This window comes from Pteropus vampyrus, unplaced genomic scaffold (genome assembly GCF_000151845.1).
Source record: "Pteropus vampyrus isolate Shadow unplaced genomic scaffold, Pvam_2.0 Scaffold36, whole genome shotgun sequence".
In the NCBI taxonomy this organism is placed as follows: Eukaryota; Metazoa; Chordata; class Mammalia; order Chiroptera; family Pteropodidae; genus Pteropus; species Pteropus vampyrus.
The window spans coordinates 6,242,472-6,263,928 of record NW_011888817.1 but is presented as its reverse complement, the minus strand read 5'-3'; the positions used below and the strand labels follow the sequence as shown (position 1 = coordinate 6,263,928).

Genomic DNA, 21,457 nt, shown 5'->3' with positions numbered 1-21,457 from the left:
TTAAAAGCCTTTTAAACATTATGTGTAAGGAGCAGGTTGAAAAAACAGTGAGCTAGCTACATGCCAGAAGAACTGTTCTAGGACATCAGTATTCTGGGTAACTTGTAACCATTTTGAATGAGACAATCAGTAAAGCTAATCTCCTTCAACTTCATGGAACATGATTTCCAGCACTTGCATTTGTCAAAGCCCTTCTTTAAAAGGCTTTTAGAATAGCACGCAGTATTCTGGATGTTATTCTGACCACATAATATAATGGGGTTATTTTTTCCCAGATCGGTATGTTCTGAATCTTGGTCACAGACAAGATTTGGGCCTTGTAGCTCTGTACCTCATAGGAAATTGATGACCATCTCTAAGAAAATGTAATGTAATATTAATACTAATTTCTTATGTGAATATTTTGATCCTGAAGACCCTATATAGTAGCTAGAATAAATATATCTCTCATAAAAGCACAGAGTTACTACTGAAACCTAATAAAAAGCTCTCACGTTTGTAAAGTGTTCTGTAGTGTACAACAGTGGTCTCCAACCTTTTTGGCACCAGAGACCAGTACTCCTATGAGAATCTAATGCCTGATGATCTGAGGTGGAGCTGAGACGGTGATGCTAGCGCTGGGGAGCAGATGCAAATACAGATGAAGCTTTGCTCACTCGCCTGCCGCTCACCTCCTGCTGTGTGGCCCAGTTCCTAACAGGCCATGGACCGGTACCAGTCTATAGCCCTGGAGTTAGGGACCCCTGGTATAGAGTTCTTACACATATGACTTATTTGATCCTTACGACAACCCCATGAGGTGGGCAGGAGTAGAGAGGGTTACCAAATACCTTGGGAAGAGGTCTGTGGGGAAAGGAGTTTGGGTAAATATGAGCTCCCAAAACAAGTTAGGCTAACCAGCTTTCCCTGCTCTCTTCCAGCACAACATGCCTTTTTGGAGGATCACAAACCATGGAGACTTAGTGTCCCTCCACCAGGCTTTGGAGCTTGATTTTCTCTAAGAACTGGAATGAAAAGCCTTCCCCATGAGCTCCTTTTCGCTCCTAAAGTGAGCTGGAGACCGGAACCAACTGGGAACTCACTCTCTCTCCCTTTCTCTCTCTCTTTCTCTCTCTCTCCCTCTCCCTTTCTCTCTCACCCCTTCCTCCCACCTTCCCTCCCCTCTCTCTCCATGTCCATGGAATGCTGGCGAGAACACAATCAGAACCAACAGCTGCAAGGGACAAAGCTTATTTTTGCTAAGAGTGAGCTGCAGCCCTGTGTTCATCCTTGTGCAGAAGCGGGAGACAGTTGGATTGAGAGAACAATAGACTCACTGCAGCTACAGTGCTTTTAATTCTTCTGTTTTTTGTTTTGTTTGTTTTGTTTCAAAAAATGAAGAAAAAGAAAAAGAAATTCTTGGGGCAGAGTTTCACTCTTCGGTCCATGACCTGATTGAGAACTGCTATTAACTTGTGATAGGATAAATGTGGCCGACTTGTAATAACATCTCCGACAGTCTCTGTAATCTCCTTAGCTGTAGAACATATTCCCAGTGAATGTATATGTAATTTTTATAGGTAAGGGTCTGGTCTCTGAAGCAGGTTTTTCCTCTTTTCTTTTTCTAGCAAGAAAGGGGTATGTAAAGTTTCCTTGAAAAATAGTAATTGAAATATCTAAAAATACCTCTGTGACAATAGCACCTCTTTAGCTGCTCCAGTGGTCTGCTCTCTAGGATGGTTTCCCTCCTGTTCTTCCATCTCCTAGTTTGCTGAACTGTGGGGCACTGGACACTGATTAACTTTAGACTTTGATATTTCCCATCCTAGAAGCCTTAGTCCCCTTTCCAATACCTCTTCTCCTTTAAACAAATGGCACAACCCCGGAACTCCTTCTCTTAGACAGTAAATGCTAAACTTCAGCTTGACTCTTTTATTCAAAGACTGTGTCCTAGCGGCTCACCTCCAAACTGGAGGGAAGGGACTAAGGCTTCTTGTGAATTTCCGCTCATTTGGCTCTTGAAACAGGAAGAGTCCACCTTTTCCTCCTGCAGAGAGGCACTCTTCTCCCAACAGATGCTCACCCCTACAGCCTTCTCTTCCTTCTTGGTCATCATTGCTAGGCTCTTGTCCCTTTCCCGCCCTTGGTACCTCACAGCTGCCCCCAGCTGCTCTAGCCAACCCCTGGGCTTTGGACCCAAGAAGTCAAATCACGTCTAAGAACAGGCTCATAACTGCATTTTGGCCAAAACTACCAATGTAGTTGACTTCCTTTGAAGCCCTATAAAGGATATTCTGGGCATATATTTACCCAGATATCTCTGTCTGTATCTGAAGAGGAGTGCTGTGATCAAAATCCAATTTTTCCATGGTAACCCCTCCCACTTCTCAAATATTCTGAAATGGGAAACCAGAGGACTTCTGGGAAGATTGGTGGATGCCAGGCAATAGTCACAGCCTTCCAGCTCTGTTGTTTGTGGAAGCTCCACCCCTCTAAGACCAACCCGGGCAGGATAAACTTGCCTAGAGCTGAGGAAGTTCATCTCCCAGGCTGCAGAGAGGGGTGATCATATAAGCACCTGAGAGAGACCGTAAGTCTGGGTCTTCAGGAGGAGGCATCCTTGACCAACCCCAGCTATAATTGCTTGTCCCCAGAGATTGTGCATATCCATTTCCAGAGATGATGTAGCACAAAGAAGCCAGACTCCTCCCAAGGCCAGGTCACTCGGCAGGGAAAGGCTGTGTTATACATTCCTTCAGAACTGCTTGAGAAACTGCTACATGACTCACAATTTTAGGGAAGAGGTCTTTGGAGAGAAGCTGAAGTCAGTGCTCATTACTTGGCTGTCTTTGGCCTTGTTTCCATTAGTGGGATGGGGGAGGGTGGGGATATGTAGTCTTAAGGCCGACCTTGCCGTTGTCTGAGTTAAACAGTTTCCCAGATGCTGCTCTGTCTTGCTTGATAATTGATCTTAGTTCCAGGATGGGTCTTTTCTTCCAGGCCCCAAGCCCTCCACCTACGGGCAGTGTAACGGTTGGTTTCCTGCTGGCGCTGTGCTTCAGGCTTGAGGCTGTGGAGTGGTGCCCCCGTCATGCACACAGGTCCACACAAACACCTCCCTCTCCCTGCTCTTTGAGAGAAGCTCTTTATTTCTAGAATATGACTTGGACCCCATTTTCTATGGCCTTTTCCCTCCTGCCCTGACTGCCCAGCCTAGGCCTTTGCAAAAGGAACTTGAAATTGGCCAAAAGAGGTGAGAAGCTCTCTAAGCAGAGCAGCCTTGGCTCTCCTCTAGTTGTCACTGCCCTATTTAGAGGGCAGGCAGAAAATGGGACCTGGCTCCTCTTTGCCAAAATGAATTGTCTAGGGAACACAGTGTTCTTTTACCATGTTTTCCTCCCCATCACAAAGATCTGGAAAGGAATATAAGTGGGTAGCATCAAGAGCTCTTGGAAGCTGAGGGCCCAGGGACACTGGGGGTCCTTTCCTCAAGGAGGAAGGCATCTTTACGAGAAAGAGTCTCCATGAAATTAGCCACACGATGAATCCTTCCCCCAGCTGGGCACTGTGGGTTCTATAAGATGGGTCTGCACATTTCATGTTAAGGACTTTCTCTGGTAGGGGATCTGGAGTTGTCAGGTATGTCCTGGGTTTAAGAGGTAGCTTGACTTTCGAATGTAAAACTGACTGTGCCTTAGCATCACCCTGTCCAATGCCCCTGGGGCAGCTGGTGGTGTCCAGGAGAATGGATTCCAGCTCCAGATTTAGATACTATTTGGTTGGGGGTAATCCTCTCTTCTGCTCTACAAGTTGGGGGTGGGAGGCAAAGCTAGTGTCCCAGGAGACTTTTGCCACAGCTTGTTCGCAGTTTACACAAACTCAGCTTTAAAGCTCTCGAGTAGAATCTGATTGGCAAACTCCAGCTGCAGCATATGGAGCTTCTAGATGGTCACTCCCTTGAATGGGTGTCAGTGCCACCAAAGCATGAGAGAGAGGAATAGAGCAGCAGAGCTCCATCCTCCCTCTTCCAGGGAGTGTGGTGGTCTGAGCCAAGGGCTGGTGAGCTTGGGGTGTTCCTCTCCTCACTCCTGCAGAAGAGGGCAAGTAGGGCCCCTCTTAAGCAAGCTTCTGTTTCTTACCCCTAAATTGGTTTCTTTTTTCATCCAAAAGTTGAAACTCCCCAGATATTTATCCTATACCAGCCAAATCTGAGTTCTGAGATTCTAAAATATTCTAAATCACAATAGGGAAAATCTAGTTCTGTCCCATCCCCGATCAGCAGGCTCTCTTTCTGTCCCTTCCTCTCTTCTGAGTCAGACAGTTCTAGCAAGCAAGGCTCACTGGTTAGTTCCTAATGCACTGACAGGAGCCATCCCATTAAGGACGACTTCTACTCAAAACCTGACCCTCTGGATTACAGGTGCCTCATTTAGCAGGAAAAGGCATTGATTGGATTGGATATATTTATGTGACTGCGGGCATTTGTGGCTGTAGAGTCCTTGACCATAATGTTATATGTAATGGGAACTATCTTGTAAACTTGAAAAAAATAAAGTTTTTATTTTCTATACAGTTTTCTCCTGTGTCTTTTCTGAATAGGATCAGCCCAGTTGCCCAGCTGAGTAGGCTCCTAAGTAGAGCTTCATAAAAAATCCGAAGAGCTCATTAGAAAGATAGCACCCTTTCAATAACTGAGTCGTTAATTTCACACACAAAAACAAACCATTTGGTATAAATAAATGTACATAGGAAAATAAATATTTCAAAATAATTTTCAAGGGAAAGTTCTTGTTTCTAAAATATATTGCTTTTTTCTTTTTTTAGGCGAGGCAACCCTGGGTTGACCTCACAGATTGCAGGGAACTTGTCAATTTACAATCCCTTATTTTTTTTTACTTTTAACGCCTACAGCACCTGGTCTTCCTAGGTGGTCTCCCATCCAAGTACTAATCAGGCCCGACCCTGATTAGCTTCCGAGATCAGACGGGATCGGGCTTGATCAGGGTAGCATGGCCATAGACTTGTATTGCTTTTTAAAGGTTAGGACTGGCATAAGAAATTTTATTTGTTGTCAAATATGCTGAAATTATTAAAGAGAACGCCTTGCTGTGCTGAGTTTAAAACATAAAAGCAATAAAACTGACAAACTTACCAAACTTTGATCTGGCCTGATTTCGTGTCACATCAACTTTTTCTCATTTAATTTCTTCAGATTTGAGCCTGACTCCATTACTGGCCTGGGAAAGTCAAGAATTCTTTTGCCTTCTATTCCAGTGAAGATCAAAATATTTGGTTCTAACTTCCAAGTACCATACACATTAGACTACAAGATATATTTCTCCCAAATTAATTACCCCAGAAAAGAGGGGGTTGCCATGTATTCTAGGTATTAATTTTTTACATTGCAAGGGACATATTTTGGACCACACTATAGCTGAAGCAAACTTGGTAGTTGCTATATATTTCCTTACTTTGTCATAACAAATATTAGAGTATTGATTGCTTTTCGAGCCCAAAGAATAAACATCTCCATCTCCCCCAATAACATCTGCACGTTTCTCAAAATACTTTTGGGGGTAGGCAATTCAGGAAGTTCTTATTCTTCAAAAACAAGTTTTTTTACATTTAAAAAAGTTATTGATGGGAATCTTAAAAGTTCTAATGGCATGTAATATCATTCATCTTTTTAAAGTTCTCGACCCTGTAAACATATATACAAATGAAACTTCTCCAATTTTTTGGGTAGTACACTATGCACTGGTTTGGAATTAATGGCATACATCTTACCATCATTTGATAATTTCATCTGGAGTATAGATGAGCAAAAAATTAGGAACATCTTTTTGGATTTTCTCAGGGGAAAATAGGGAATTACCTAAAACATTGTATCTTCTGTTGACATATTTGGCATCTCCCGAGTCTGGTCTTCTCCATGTATGACAGGAAGAAATATGGAAAAGTAAATGGAGCAAATATTCGTTTTAGTGAAACTTAGGACCTATATCCAAGGATAGATTGGGCACTACACCCACTGTCTGGGGTTTCAACCCTGTATTTTCCCTGAGTTGAGAAAAAGTAATTATACTTTTGTGTTTTTAAACATATTCAATTAAAAGAATGGTCCTTTTCCTGAGGTCATTATATCTTTTCTTTTAGAGATGATGAAAATAATAGATGGCGGTAGTTTTTACTGCCTTTTTTTGTGAAAATTAAGTTGGTGATCACGTTGGCTATTTTATTTTACTGGTCCATGAAATTCAAGTCTGGAAATCCATTCTGCCTCTACTATTCCATGTGTGTTAAAAAGCACCAGCATCCCTGACCCCTTCTTTCCAGGTGGCTTTGAATTCTATAGATTTAATGACACAACTAGGTTGGAGGATTTCATGAGGTTTTAATAATAACCCAGTAATACTGTTCAACAAAAACAACACACGTGTCTCTCACTTGCAGAGACACATATGCAAATACCTTCTCTTCCTCTCACCTAAACTCTGAGGTAGAAAGTACACTGCCTAAAGTATAAAAATGCTCAAAGAGCTGAGCCATGGCCCAGACCACAGGTTCACAAGGCACTTGGTTGAAAGGTGGCCCCCTTGAGAGCAGGGACAGAGGCTGGGCCAGCTGCACTAAGGCCTTGGAGGGGTTGACAGGCGCCAGCCATTTGGGCATCTCTGGCTCCTGGTGAGCAGCTGGAGCGGGTAAGGGTGGTAGCTGATCTTGTTCCAGGTTCCAAGGATAGAATAATGTTCCTGACACATAATGGTGTTCCTCTCAGTAAATATTTGGTGAATGAATTGAATTACTAAGGTGGGGCAAGAGAGGAAGAATTCTGTAGAACACATCCTGGAGGGCTTAGGGCCTTCTAGCCCAGGATAGAGGAACCAAGGGATGGAACAGCATCCCATCAAAAATTTCAACACTGGGACTCTCTAGGCACCAGCTATACTGGTTGGGAGGAAGAAAAAATGAGGCCTCTTCTTTCCTCCCAAAGTGTTTTATACATAATTGGGGCCCTTGACCTTCTCGGACCCAGCCTTTCTCATCTTGTTCTTATCCTTGAAGGCAGGCCTCTTACTCAACTCGTCTTCAGTGCCTGGCAAGATCAGGCATCAAATGCTTGTTGAGCGAACCAAGGCCCACAGCAGCATAATTAGCTTATCTTCTGTATTCTACCGACAGATTCCATCTGTCCTTCTGTCCCCTGGCTGGGTCTGACCCTGCCTCAAAAGACCCCATTCAACTCTTCCATGGCAAAACAGCCTCATCCTTAGCCTTGGGGAAAAAGTTCTGAGCCAAGCAGATCATGCGCTGGTTCTGAGGCAACTGATGCCACTCGAGGGGGTGGAAGCTCCGGGCCCCGTCCACCTGCATGGGCTCCCAGGGGCAGCTAGGGTGCAGCCAGCGGTAGTAGACAAGCCGCAGAACCAGACCCAAAAAGAAGCTGACGCTGCCCACAGGCAGCAAGATCTGAAGCAGGACACCACTGGGCAGCCAGGCACCGTGAGTCACCCAGGTGACCACCATGAGAACACTGTCACTCAGAAGAAACACCAGGTGGATGGTGGCGCGGCCCCGAGTGCGACCCTCAGCCACATTGAACCAGGAGAAATAAAGGATGGTGGCCACTGTTGCCCGGTACAGCCACTCAGAGCAGGGATCTGGCATAAAGTCGGTACCCTGAAGCCAGACCCAGAACAGCAGCACCAGCCACAGGCCCAAGAAGTGCAGTGCCACATAGCAGGGGAAGAGGGCTGAGAACAGGGCCACAGCCAGGACTCGGGGCCACAGCAGCAACAGGTTCCACAGGAAGTAGATCACGGAGGAGCCCAGCCCCAGGAGGGGCTTGGAGGGGAGGCAGGTACGCAAGGCCCGGTGGTAATCAAGCAGTGCCCACGAGATACCCACGAAGGACGTGCAGATGCTGACCCCTATGGAGAGGAAGAGAAAACAGCTGAGCCCGGTGGGCAATCTGCCTGGTGTTCTCCAGAGCTCACAGGTTCTGAGGGTCCTCATAACCACCCTGAGGTGAGTATTAAAACCCTCAATTTGTTGAAGTGAAAACTACAGCTGGAAAACATTAAATATTAAAGTTCACACAACCCAAAACAGACCTGGGATTCAAATATAGGGTCCCCCTTTCACCACAAAGCTTCACTTTTCAGGTGCTACCATGGTGATATTTTTCAAGAATGAGAGGGTGTGTGACTCATACACCCCCATCTGCACCTTTGGGCCTTGGACAAACCCCGAGCATCTTATAAAACCCTTCCTTTCCTGGAAGAGCCCAAGCCTTTCTTGGATCTGAAAATCAGCAGTCTCAGTTCCTCCTTTCTTAGTCTCAGAAAGACAAGCTGGAAACCCAATAGGGTGGCAACAGGCCTCTGGCTGACACTGCCCTGCTGTATGAATGAAACATCCCTCACTCCCCTCCTGCTCCATGCTCAGACTGGGCCCTGGTCTTGATTTCCCAAGACTAAAAGTTTATAGTGGGGATCCTATCCCACTTCCTGGTTCCCACTGTGGACTAGAAGCATTTGGCTCTGATCCTAGACACCCACAGCCCTCAAAGAGACAAACAAAAATATGTGCCCAGTGAGTGCTGTGTGTCCCAGGGCAAATCACTTCACCTTTCTGTGCCTCTTTCCTCTTGTGTAAAATGGAGATAAACGTAGCAGCAATCTATAGGGCTGGGAATGTGAGCACTGACAATAAAGCACTTTACACAGTGCCCGGTTAATAGTAGGCACTTAGTCATGACAGCTGCTATTACTGTTTTGTTTTTTCTCAATTAATACTACAGACTCAGATTAGCAAGCTGAAAGGGCCCTTGCAGACCAACCCCATCTTGCACAGCTGTGGAAACTGAGGCCAGAGAGGGCAAGACTCTCCAGGTTATAGAGTGAGTGATGGCAGAGTGGGGACTGGTTCCTTGGGAGGTGGGGGCATTTACAGCAGGGGAACCTCGAGGTGTGCAGGAGTATGACGGAGAAGGGGAAGCCCTGGCCACCAGCTGGTCTGTGCCCTCGGGCACATTACTTCCCTTTAACAGGAGAAAACCTTCCCAAAGCTCCCCAGGATACAAACTTCTCTCAGGGCTCATAAGGCTACCTGCCACACCCTCTTCAGATGACTCGACACACTTTTCTGTAACTACCTTCTTTATAGTCTATCGCCTCAGCAGAGCAGGGGCTGTGTCCTTCTTGTTCACTGCGGTGTCCCTAGCACAGGAATAGGCACCATGGTGCTCAATAAAAACTTAAGTGTATGAAGGTGCTCAATAAACAGTTTATTGACTAACAAGTTGCCTATTATGTGGCAGGTACCCCATACACTTTACCTGTTTTGTTCAAGATAACAAAAATTACATTTAAGATTTATTACATACCAGGCACTAGGTTTTATATATATCACCTCACTTATACTTTTTATCAATCCTATGAGGTAGGATCATTTATTATGTCCATTTTACAAATGAAAACAAACTGACACTCAGAGAGGTTGAGTCATTTGCCCAAATTCATACAGCTAGAGTTTGGACTTGACTTTGGATTTGAACCCGGACCTGCCTGACTAAAGGATAGCCTCCTATTTTCTAAGAAGCCCTTACAAAAGCATTTCCAGGAAAGCACTTGTGGGAAACTCTCCCCAGCCAAAAGAAGGGCTGGCCACTGTAGTACTACTACTCACACTGGTAGTACTCGGCCCGGCCACTCTGTAGCACGATGGCCAGCGCCAGCGCCAGCTGCGGCGTCTTCTCCAGGAAGGTCTCAAAGAGCCGCAGCATGCTGATGTCCAGGGACAGGAAGTCGGCATAGGCCAAGTCAAACTCGGAAGGCACCTTCTGCTGCCACACAAACAGCCCCTGCTGCAGCCCTTGCACGCACCTAGGCACACACGGATGTCCCAAGGGGCCAGGTTAGTGTCCTGAGGCATCCCTCCTTCCCCTCCTTACCAGGTATACACAAACAGGCTCCAGTCCTAGCTCATCACTAACAGGCTGTGGGGCCTCGGGCAAGCAACTTAAGCTCACTGAACTTGTTTCTTCATCTGTAAAATGGGGATAAATACAACCACTGCTGCTCCTGCTGGCCAGGCACTGACCCAAGCTCATCATAAACCTTGTTCCATTTATGCCTTACAATATCCCCATGTTACAGGTGGGTAAACAGAACCAAAGAGCTGATAAGCAGTGGAATCAGGATTTGGGCCCAAAGCTGTTTGAATCTCAAAGTCATACAATGAAATTGCCTAAGGTGATAGTTCTCAACTTTTAGCAAGCATAAGAATTTCTCAGGATCCCGTGGGGAAGAAGGGGCATAGAGAGCTTCTAAGCACAGGTGACACAGGTCAGATTGTGCTTTAGAAAGAACTCCCAGGCTGTGGAGAGGAGGAAGGGTTGGAGGGCCAGACCGGAAGCATGCATTCCATTTAAGAGGCTGTTGTAACAGTCCAGAGAGAAAGGACAAAAGCTTCAGAATGGTGGCCATGGAAACCAGGGTGGAGTTAAGAGACGCCAGAGATTAGACAGACAGGCCTAGGTGACCCATTGGCATGAGGGGGGAGTGAAAGATGCACAAAGCCCACCCCACCCCCCACAACTGGTCTCTATTGGCTACTGGCAGGTGAGCCCATTCACTCGCTAAGAATTCATTCATGAGACATGTACTGTTATCTCCCCTTTATGGACTTAACACAGTAAGGGAGCAGGCAGCAGGCCTAGGGTAGGGCTCTCCCTCAGCAGGTGCCTCTGGTTCCCCAACGCCATCACAGGGCCCTGTGCCAGCCTCATCTTAGGCAGGAATAGAGACCCCATTTTCAAAACCAAAGCTCAGTACATTCTCTCTGCCTCACGCTCAGCAGAAATAGAAGAGACGACGCATGATGTAGTTATAGATTCAGGGTTCATCGAGGCCTGCCAGAATGGCAATAAATGTGCCCCTTCATGCCCACCCGGGGTTTTACTGATGCCTGTATGGTCTCTCAGGCAAAACTGCAACATTCAAAGCTCCTTTCGCCCACTCCTGGACACTTGATGCAGCTTTGTCAAGGCAAGATCTGTAGAGAATCTATAAAAATGGATTCAAGAGTAGATCTTGGCTCCAGCCACCCCATTCCAACACAGACTACATTGTGTCCTGACTTTATCTCAATGACTCTGACCCCTAGGCATCAGTTTCTCCATCTCTAGAGGGCCCTGTCAGTTCTGAAAAAAAGCAAAACCCACACAGATTTTCTGGGATCTGGCCTGTGCCCAGCCATGACTGGCTCCAGGGACATGGATGGGTCAGACCTCATCTCTGCTCTCTTGCTTGGTCAAGGTGGGGGTGTAAGGTGTGGGGTGGGGAACAAATGTTCAGGGAGAATACACCCGGAGGGAGAGAGTGAGAGGCACTTAGCAGTGAGCAAACAAGCAATGCTCTGGGGGCAGGGCTGCTGAAACTCCCAGTTAATCCATCACGAAGCTAGCCGATGCTTGTACAGGTCTCATTTCACTTAATCCTTACAAACAGAGGTGGGTACTGTGACCATCCCCACTGGAACAATGAGTAAACTGAGACCTGGAAGAGTCAAATGACTTGCCCAAGGCCCCATCCACAACTAATAGGAACACACTGGTCTGTACTCAGCCTTACAATGGAGTCCACCAGGAGCCAAGCACTGTGCTTTCCTTCACTCCTCGCAACAGGCCTGCCTGCCTGCCAGACCTATCTCTCTAAGTTACTACCTTCTTTTAAAATTAACAGAGGAGGAAACTGAGGCTCAGAGAAAGGCAGGACTGAGGCCGAAGGTGGTATAGCCTGGATTGGATCCCAGAGAGGTCTGACCCCAGATCATGCTCCTCCTTTTCTTCTCTGTGCCAGAAAGGGTAGGGCCTGATGAGTGCTGAGGGCTGTCAGCCCGAGTTCTCTTTCTTCAAGGGGCAGAAAGCTCACCTGTAGATAGAGGTGCCCACGGGGACTCTGTTTCCTCTCCTGGGTCCCAGTGCTCTTCTCCCCACCTGCTTCCCGCGGCAGGGCTCTCACCTGTACTAGTAGCCCCGCTGCAGGAAGTACCGCGGGGTCCGTTCTCCCTCTTCCCGGGGGCGGGGCACTCACCTGTACAAGTAACCCAGCTGCAGGAGATGCAGCAGCGCCAAGCAGCGGACTGGGGGCTGCGATTTGTGCAGACCAGCGGGGTCGGCGCGCAGCCAGATCCAGCTGAAGACCTGTAGTGAGACCGAAGCGAGGCCCAGCAGTGTCAGCACCAGTGCGGCCCACAAGTAGCGACCGCTAAGCACATACTGGCTCGCGATCCACAGGTCAGCGCCCAGGTTGATCACGAAGGCAGTGGTACCCCATACGCCTAGGACCAGATCCCAAAAGAGCGTGGTGCGGAGTGACCAGGACATGACCCTTCCCTTCCTTCCCGTCTGAACTCGGACTGGACTCCCGAGGTAGTAGCCGCAGGAAGGAGGCCCGCACAGTCCTCGGAGCCGCCCAGGGGCCGGGCCTGCTGGGCTGGACTTCCCGGTCCCGCCCAGTCCGGGGAGGAGCGAGGCCCCAGGATCCCGCCTCAGGCGTCCCCTGTCCCCACCCCCGCCCCTCCGCGAAGGGGAAGACTGACCCAGACCTACGCGCTGAATCTTTCCCAGGGATCCCGCATCCAGTCCCGCTGAGCTCCGAGGACCGCTAGTCCGAAGACTGCCGTCCGAGGTGCACTGCCCTCAGTTTAGCAGATTTCGAAATTGCCTTGTTTCACATTTGAGGCTCCTGGAGGCCCAAGACGGCGAGAAAGGCCTGGCGATAAGCGCCCGGACTAAAACTTGGACCTGCCTTGAGTTCAGGCAGTGTGCCAGGGGAGACCGAGGGCACAGGAGCAACCAGGTGCATCTTCCTGGCGGCTCGTTTTACTCTTGATTATCCGTATGGAGGGAAGGAGGACATTCAATAACTGCAAGGGTGTTGCTTTAAACATTGTTTACATATTGAATAATGTACAGAATAAGATGCACGGTTAGCATTGGGGAGGTGGGGAGGGGGATAAAACGTGAATCTTGGAAGAAATGTGCTTCTAGTGGGGTCTTTGGGCTTCATTTCCAGATCTGGCTCTCCCATCCCAGTTCACTCTGTGGACGCCATAAAAATGGTTGAATAGTCCAGTTCTGGATGGCGCTGGCTCCAATTTATCAGGAAGAAGGCAAACCCAGAGAGCGGGCGGACGGCGCCCAAAGTCACCGCGCAAGCAGCGCGCGCAGGCAGAGCGGCGCGGCCAGTAGGAGCGCGAGGCGGGGCGCGGGCGCCGTGCCGGGGGCGCGCAGACAGGCGGCGTACGCGTCGAAAGCCACCTCGCGTAGTGCGCACACGTGCTCGGCACGGCAGGCCTGGCGGCAGGCTTGCAGGTCGTAGCTGACAGAGTTGTAGACGTAGTAGCGCTGCAGCACATCATGATCGCTGGCGATGCGACCCAGCGCCGCGTGCATGGAGCGGGCGCTTGCGTTGGGCACTCGATAGGCCTCGGTCACCCGGTACTCGAGCTCCCAGCGCGCGTCCCCCTGTTCGTTCGCCTGGCTCAGGTTCACGAAGTAAGTCACCATATCCTGGAGAGGGGGCACGAGGCGGACCAGCCGTGAGTAGCTGTCTGCTTCCACCCACAACCCTGCACCTTGCCTTAACCTCCAGATCCTTTATATCCATAATAATGGCTACTGTTAGTTATTGAGCATTTACTATTTACCAATTGTGTGTGGCAGACATCTTCTGATTCGGATGAGGTTAACTGCGCTTATTATCCCAATTTCACAGAAGAGGAAACTGAGTCCTAAAGAGGTTAATTCCTTTGGCCAAGGCCCTACAGGTGTTCAGTGGCAAAGGTGGGAGTGGACCAGGTGGTTTACCGCAAGGCCTGTGCATTTTCTGTCCCAGCAAACTCCCGGGTACACAGAAGGTACTCAGTAAATATTTACAGAATGAATGGATAAAAAGCAACTTAAAAGAAGTAAGATGGGCTGCTTGGCTGAGAGAGGTTATAGAATTGTGGTTGATTGGAGGCTTGGGCTACACCCAAGGCCCCTAGGACTCAGGTGCATCTTAAGGACTAGAATCTGGAAGGGTTTATCGGTCCAACAATTTCCACTTAAATTTGTGGACCTGCTTCAGGTCACTAAAAGTGGGCTAAGAGGAGCTGCCACGTATGGATGGCAACTTTCTGCTTCCCATTTGTCAAATAAAGCAAGGGAGGCCCAATGAGGTCCAAAAGCTCCTGAGCGGTGGAGCCAGGATTCAAACCCAGGGCTGTCTGACTCCCTCCCTGAGAAGGATGTAAGGCATGTTGGGGAGCTGGGGTGTGGAAGGGAGGAGGGAGTCCCAGCCTGTGGTTCTTCTTACCAAGGCCCTCTGAATGCACATGTAGATAACAAGCCATACTCCTAAAAATCCTCAGACCTCTTCTTACTCCAGAATCAAGGACCTAGGTTATTTCATCCAATCCCTGATTTTAGATGTCCTTTCTCGACCCCTAGATTAAATCTCGATACTCACCTCTTCCTGGAACTCCAGCTTGAACACCCAACTGCTTCCTCCCTCGGCACTTTTACTTGGAAGCCATTTAGACATCCCAAAGTTAACAGGTTCAAAACCAGATTTCTGATCTTCCCTCCAAAACTTGTTCCTCCTGCAGTGATCTCATTTCATTCAATGACAACTTCATCCTTCCAAGTTTTCAGGCCAAAGCCTTGGAATCCTCCTTAATTCCTCTCTTTCTCTCACACCCCTCATCCAATCCACTAGCAAATCCTGTCTGCTCTGCCGTCAAAATACATCCAGGACCTGGCACTTTTCACCACCCCACTGCTACTGCCCTGGCCCACACCACCATCTCAGTGGTCATTGTAGTCACCTCCTAATTCATCCTCCTGTTTCTGCCCTGGCCCCCTACAGCCTGTTCTCTGCACAGCAGACATGATGGTTTGGATAAAATTGTTAACTCAGCATATTTAATTCTGTCCTAAACCTTCCAGGTCAAGAGTCTTACTCATGGCCTACGTGATCTAACCTCATCCCTCCCACCCTCCGCTTGTGCCTTCCGCTGTGGCCACACTGTCCTCCTCGCTCTTCTCCCAACACACCAGGCACATTCCCACCCCTGGGCCTTTGACTTGCTCTTTCTTTTTCTCTGCCTTCCTGGATACTGACACGGCTCACTCCCCCAATTTACTCAGAATTCAAATGTCACCCTACCAGGGACTCTTCCCTGCCCGCCCTAATAGCACGCACACACACACTCTGTAACCATCACCGCCTGCCTCTTTCCTTAACGCTTATCTCATGCCATACTTAACTCCACTTATTTGTTTATTGGTTGTCTCCTGTAAGAATGTCAGCTCCAGAAAAGCAGTGACTTTGTTTTAGTTCCCTTATATATCTCCTGAACTTAGCACAGGGCCTGGCACATGGCAGGTAATTAATACATTGTTGAATAAATTAAAGAATAATATTTCTTTGTTATTTCAACAATCACAAGCACACCCAGGAGGTGAGGGATTGTTTGATGAATTAGGGACCCACTTTGGCTGCAATGTAATCAATACAGAGAAGACAATGGGCCTGAGGTCACACTTGAATACCAGGCCAAAGAGATCTAACTCATCTTGGAGACACTGGGGAGCCATTGAAGGTTTTGAGCAGGAGAGAAACAAGAAGTGCTTTAGAAAGATTAGTATATACTTTCTGTAGTGTATAGCAGATGAGCTATGCAGGGCAGTGCTGGAGTCAGACCAGGTAGGAGGCCGTGACAATGACCCAGGGCAAAGGGAAATTTAGGGAAGAGGAAATGACCTGATCTGTTGTCAGGCTTTGGAGGTGGCTCCAGGGTTTTGATCCTGAGCTCTGGAAGGGTGGAAGTAACTTGACCTTCCTGAGGCTCAGTGGTCACTAGAGTGCAGATTAGCTGGGAAAGAGTTAGTGAAGGTGGTGATGCATTCAGGTCCCTCCCCTCCCTCCTCCTCTGGTCTCAGCAGACCCACGGCTCCTGACCTGCAGGCTCAGTGTGTCTCGGTCGTATTCGAACACCCGGATGCCTGGATTGTTGGCCCCGTTGACCACTCCGGGTAATGTGGTTTTCCATGGGGTGACCCCAGGTGTAAGGAACATGACACTGATGGGGGCACCTTTCAGGAGAGAGACAGTGGGACTGAGAGAGGCTGGCGAGAGAAGAAGGGAAATGGGCTGGCAGGTACCCTCCCGGCTGAGTACCTGCGTCATCATAGAACATCCGAAAGCTGTCGGTGTGATGGTGGCCGAAGAACTGCCCTGCGATGACTCGATGGTGCTTCTGGACCACCTTCAAGTACTTCTCATTGAAGCCCTCCCGGAACCATGCTTTGTTCCGAGTCTTCTCAAAGAATCCTGGGGGCACATGGCCAATAATGTACACCTGCGAGGAAGGGGTGCCCAGGAGGAGATCAGAGACAACCTCCCCAATCCTTCATTTCCACCTCAAAACTTGCCTATCTCCCCAAAGGCAAGCAGGCATACTCAAATGTACCTCTTCTCAAAGTCCTCTGCTTTCCCTCTCCAGGGCAAATTCCACCATTCCCTGTACCCAGTAACGAATGTACCACATGCTCACCCAGCTCTGTGCCTTTGCCATGCGGTGCCTGCCACTTGGAGTACCCGTCTCATTTTCTCTTCTGTAAATCCTACTCGGACTTCAAAACCCAGGTCAAAGCGCACCTCCTCGTGAGAACTTACTATTGGAGAGCTCGGGCACTGTAACAACTGAACCTGTCTTGCATGACTGTGTAGCACATGCTATGTGGTAATGTGTGATCATGTCTTACATTTCTCGTCACTCGATTAACCCTACCTGGGCCCTTGGCCACCATTGCAAGAAGTAGAACGGCGGGTGAGAGAGAGGGCAGTTAAGAGCGTGAACTTTGGTGTTGAACTGTAGCTTGGACACCAGCAGTGTGTTACCTCTCTGAGCTTCAGTTTTCTCATCAGAAATAGCATCTAACTGGTGGAGTTTTGAGAGTTAAATGAGGTAATCCATCGTAAGTGCTAAGAAGTACCAGCCATGAGACCCTGTTGGGATGTGCTGTTCAGTGTAGGGACTCGGGCAAATGAGACCCAGAGCCTGTCCTCGGACAGCTGTCAGTCCATCAGAGTAGGTGGACACCCCTCAAGGGCAGGGCATGCCCTTGAAGTCTAGTACACAATGCAGGCTGCAGCTGTGGTGTGTGACGGCCCTGGAAAGAGCACTGGACTTGGAGTCTGGAGACCAGGATTCTAGTCTCAGGTCCACCATTTATTGTGTGACCTGGACCGTTGCTGCCCCTTGGGAGCCTCACATCTGCAATGGGCTTTGGGGTCCCAGCCTCACAGGCTATTCTGAAGATGGAAGGAGCCTCCTCCTGGTGCCAGGCTGATGAAGGACTCTCTTGTGTGGGCATCTTAAGAGTGGATCAGCTTGTGCCAAGGTGGGAGACTTGTTCAGGAAGTGACCCCAGAGAGGGAAGGGAAGGAGGCAGGAGATCTTACCATTTCCCCAGCTCGGGATGCATTGGTCAGCACATCTTCCAGCCACTGGAACTGCTGCCCAGGGTCGACCATGCTGGCTGTCTGCTCATTGCTACTATAGTACAGATTGGTGTTGAGGACCACAATTCGCCCAGCCCCACTCTGCCCCAGCAACTTCTCAGAATAGAAGGCACCTAGGACATCACAGCCAAGGAAAATGTGAAGATACACCCATGCCCCCTTTCATTCTCCAGCCTTCTACCTCCCTTCCCATCTTTTGCATAAGAGGGGCATCATGCATAAGACCAAAGGCTCTGGAGCCAGGCTGCCTAGGTTCAAATCCTGGCTCTATCACTTATTAGCTATGCAACTTAGGAAAGCTACTTCACCTCGCTATGTCTCAGTTTCCTCATCTGTATAATGGGAAAAACAATGAGGTGTGTTTGCTCCTCCAGATCCACTGTCAACTGTTCTCCACTCAGTTTTTTGCCCCAGGAGCTGATCTATATGAACTAAATCAATAGGTTTCTGTTCCATGGGCTTCTGGTTAGGTTTGACCAATGGAGAGCCCAAGCATCAGGGGACTGAGGAAAAGGAAGAGAGGTCAGGGTCACTTAGGACTGGCTATGTCTTTGGATCAGTTCTTCTCAACTAGGTGATTTTTGTCCCCTTGGGAACATTTGGCAATGTCTATAGAGACATTTGGGTTATTAAAACTGGGGATGTTACTGGCATCTAGTGGGTAGAGGCCAGGAATATTGCTAAACATCCTCCAGTGCATGGGAAGCCCCTGTATCGAAGGCTCACCAGCCAAAAATGTCAGTAGTGACAAGGTTGAGAGACCCTGCTTGAACTGAAGGTCACTGCCCCTTCCTAATATTTTTGCAAGGAATCCAGCAACGTGCTGATCGTAGTGCATGGCATAGAATAATGATCAATAAAAATTAACTTCTGAATCTCATTAGTGCCATGGGCTTGAGAGCATGAGCACTGGAGTGAGCCCTGGATTCTGCTCCCAAGTCTGCCTCTTCTAAGCTGGGTGACCTTGGCCAAGTGACTTGGTATCTTTAAGCCTCAGTCTCCTTATCTGTATAAAATTAGTACCAATTTCATGGGGATGTTCATGTGAAGATGTATTAGACCAGACCTTGACACACAATGAGTGCTTATAGTAGCAAATGGTGTTAATACCTTCTTTGAAGGGAGCAATGGATTCGTTATTGAGCCAGGGTCTCCACAGTTCTGCTACCTGATTGTAGATATTATTACTCCCTGCTGGGAACTGATTTTTGGGGTGAAAGTCATGATTTCCCAAAGCAGCGTAGACTTTAGTGTCTGGAGGAAAAGGAGAATTATAAAAATATATATATGCGAAAGCGCTTGGCGAGTTACTCATTTTCAGTCGTCCACTGGCCAGCAGAGCTAGTGAGGAAGAGCGAGGAGGGAAAACCCACAGATGAGGAAAATACAGAGATGAGCTGAACACCATCACACTTAATAGAGTCTGGCTGAACTTTGCTCACACTAGGAAAGAGCAGCGAACCCTCTGATCCTGGTCCCTAATCCCCATGCCCAGCGGAAAGTTTCATGGTCAGAAAGCAAGCATCAACTGATGAGAAGGAGCAAGCTAAAAGATCTAAATCATCTTCAGATTCATTGTCAACCACTTGATAATTTAGTGTTCCTTGTTTTGTCAATTACAGAGCCATCTTACTGTTGGAAGAGGGGTCTGGCTCACTCTAGGAAGCCTTAGGAGTTTCACTCATCCGCGGTTCAACAGTATTTATTGAGCTCCCAGTTTGTGCCAACGCAGAGACCTGGGAAACAGGCACCCAGCCCCAGTGGTCTTGCAGTGCAGTTGAGTTGACAGGTATTGAGTAATGAAAGGTATGAGGGCTGTCCATAAAAAAGGAAAAGCCACTTTCTGTTGTAGTGTTGGGCGTGGCCAGGGCAGGCCTCCTTGAGGAAGTGAATGAGCCCACAGTGGAAGAGGAGAGCACGTCAGACTCACCTCCTTCTCCTAAGTAGTCTCATTCTTGCTTTTATTTTACTTCTGTGTCTGGCATATAGTAGTTGCTCAATAAATATTTGACCCCAAACAAAACCTCTGAGCTCAGGGCAGGGCTTTGCCCTTATATGAGCTTGGCTCACCCCAGGGAGTGACCTTGAATCAATGAGGGAGCCGGAGCCTCCAATTCCCTCTTGGGAAAATGTCTCTAACAAACCCTTTGTCCTGTACAGCCTGTAAGGTCTGGAAATGCCGAGAGCTCTGCCCAAGTGGGAGGTTGTAGAATTCCCACCAGGAATTATTCGCAAAACAGGAAGCCATCAGTGTAACTGTCTGGAAAAACCTCATCTGTCTAATGTAAATGCTGGCAGCCATTAGAGATCCATTTAAGAAAAAAAAAAAAAAAACGAAAAACACAAATTCCTGGAATCTCAAGGGCAGATGAGAAGGGAGAGAATTTCTCTGGTTTGTCTTGCTTCTATGTGCCAGGCACTGTTAGAAGCTCCTTACAAACTCCAGGAGGGTACCACCTGGCATCTTGTTCACCGCCAAGACCCCTACCCTTAGACTTGTGTCTCACCCATAGTAGATGCTCAATATATATTTGCGGACTGACTGGTGAATGGATTGCCTTATTTAATTCTCACAACAACCTTCTGCACAGGTAACAGTATTCTCTTTATTTTTCCCATAGAGAAAAGTATCTTGATGAGATTGCCCAGCTAGAACGTGGCAGGGTCTGAACTGGTGCCTGGAACAGTTTCGCCTTGCACATCTGCGTTCACCACTCGGCCATGCTGGGGGGAGGTGGACAGCGGGAACCAATGTTCACAGCAACTCTGATGGGGAACACATGTGGCATGTGGCAAGAAGAACACATGACTTGGAACCTAAATCTTGAATTTCGTTCCCGTCCTCCTGTCTAAGTTGCTTAAGCTTAATTATCTACAAAATAGGGAGTATTCCACTTGACCAGTGTTATAATTCCCAAATAAGATAAAGCCTCATTTCATCTCTTCCAATTTGTTCTCATTTTCACACCTCTGCAAGTGGGGTGTGTCTTACCACTGAGGCCATGAGAAAGCACTGTGTTGTACTTTCAGAGACAGTACTTCTTGTCTTAGCAATACATAAGATAATGATGCATCTTACAGTCGATAGCACCGTGGACATTAACAAAGTCAGTAAATGTGCACGTGTGTTATAAACTAGAAAACCTTCAAATTACATTTGTGTGTTAAACCATAGTTAATAAAGCATTTTCTTATCCATCGTTTCACTTTTATTCCAGAAGCCCCATGTGGAGCAGAGGAAAGAATGCTCGAAGTTGGATCTAAGTTTGAATTTGTCCCTAGGAACTAACTAGCTTTGAGAATAATAATATCTGTTCTTATTAGATATTAATTACAATATCTGGGGAGGAGTGTCCAAGTTTGACCCTAAGTAGTGACTTCTGCTGGAAGATGAACAAGCCCAAGCCTGTCTCAGCAGGGTTGAGTTACATAGCCCCTAGGCAGCTTTTTGCACAAATTAATTTATGTTGAGGACAGGAGGTGACAGAAAGGTTTCCTCAAAGATAGATGTGTGATGGTGACAGCAGCTCTGGCCTCTCCTGGAGTGGCAGTGGGAGTAGTGGATAAGAGCAGTGCTCAAACCAGGATGTGCGCCCCCCTCCCGCAACCCCCTCCTGCCACATGACCTTGACCAGTTTAGTTTACTTGACCAAGGCCCACATTTCTCATCAGTAAAACTGACGTAGTTATAGCATCTCTCTCTAGGATTAGCATGACAATGAATGACCCAAGACATAGAATATTCTCAGAGGAGTGCCTGACACTTAGCACTCAATACATAGATACATATAGTTATTGCTGCTGCTGTTATTATTTATTTTTATCATTATTTTAAATCTGGTTCCTGGGGACCCATGACTAAAACTTTCAGAGGAAGCCTCTGTACCAGAACAGCTGGC

At 47.8% G+C, this 21,457-nt stretch overlaps 3 protein-coding genes and 1 non-coding gene across 5 annotated transcripts in view; 1 reads left to right on the top strand and 3 right to left on the bottom strand.

Annotated features, from left to right (window-relative positions):
• The window catches only part of EYA3 (EYA transcriptional coactivator and phosphatase 3), an 87,199-nt gene extending 82,650 nt beyond the window's left edge, over nucleotides 1-4,549 (top strand). For both annotated transcript variants that reach the window (XM_011357720.2, XM_011357721.2), the window contains one exon: nucleotides 921-4,549. In XM_011357720.2, coding sequence (XP_011356022.1) covers nucleotides 921-1,001 — 81 coding nt within the window. In that variant the 3' untranslated portion in view covers nucleotides 1,002-4,549. The remainder of the gene's footprint in view (nucleotides 1-920) is intronic.
• Nucleotides 4,550-4,881: 332 nt separating this feature from the next.
• Nucleotides 4,882-5,000, bottom strand: LOC111738288. Its single transcript, XR_002779796.1, has one exon. It is a non-coding gene; the product is annotated as a 5S ribosomal RNA (ribosomal RNA).
• Nucleotides 5,001-6,353: 1,353 nt separating this feature from the next.
• Nucleotides 6,354-12,442, bottom strand: XKR8 (XK related 8). The gene is made up of 3 exons (XM_011357719.2): nucleotides 12,078-12,442; nucleotides 9,670-9,866; nucleotides 6,354-7,910 (listed from the first exon to the last, which is right to left on the bottom strand). The coding sequence occupies exons 1-3, from the start codon at nucleotides 12,368-12,370 to the stop codon at nucleotides 7,219-7,221; spliced, it is 1,182 nt and encodes a 393-aa protein (XP_011356021.1). The 5' UTR covers nucleotides 12,371-12,442; the 3' UTR covers nucleotides 6,354-7,218.
• Nucleotides 12,443-12,578: 136 nt separating this feature from the next.
• Nucleotides 12,579-21,457, bottom strand: part of SMPDL3B (sphingomyelin phosphodiesterase acid like 3B) — a 21,362-nt gene continuing 12,483 nt past the window's right edge. Inside the window, exons 4-8 of the mRNA XM_011358054.2 lie at nucleotides 18,669-18,812; nucleotides 17,499-17,671; nucleotides 16,212-16,392; nucleotides 15,993-16,126; nucleotides 12,579-13,558 (exon numbers count right to left, since the gene is read on the bottom strand). Of these exons, the coding sequence (XP_011356356.1) occupies nucleotides 13,193-13,558; nucleotides 15,993-16,126; nucleotides 16,212-16,392; nucleotides 17,499-17,671; nucleotides 18,669-18,812 (998 nt within the window). The 3' untranslated portion in view covers nucleotides 12,579-13,192. The remainder of the gene's footprint in view (nucleotides 13,559-15,992; nucleotides 16,127-16,211; nucleotides 16,393-17,498; nucleotides 17,672-18,668; nucleotides 18,813-21,457) is intronic.

What these genes read in the sequence shown, in the direction of transcription:
- XKR8 (XM_011357719.2), bottom strand. Translation starts at nt 12,370, where the DNA reads ATGTCCTGGTCACTCCGCACCACGCTCTTTTGGGATCTGGTCCTAGGC. An exon ending in CAGCTGGGTTACTTGTACAG is followed by an intron (nt 9,867 to 12,077) that starts GTGAGTGCCCCG and finishes GTGTGTGCCTAG; the next exon opens with GTGCGTGCAAGGGCTGCAGC. An exon ending in CCGGGCCGAGTACTACCAGT is followed by an intron (nt 7,911 to 9,669) that starts GTGAGTAGTAGT and finishes TCCTCTCCATAG; the next exon opens with GGGTCAGCATCTGCACGTCC.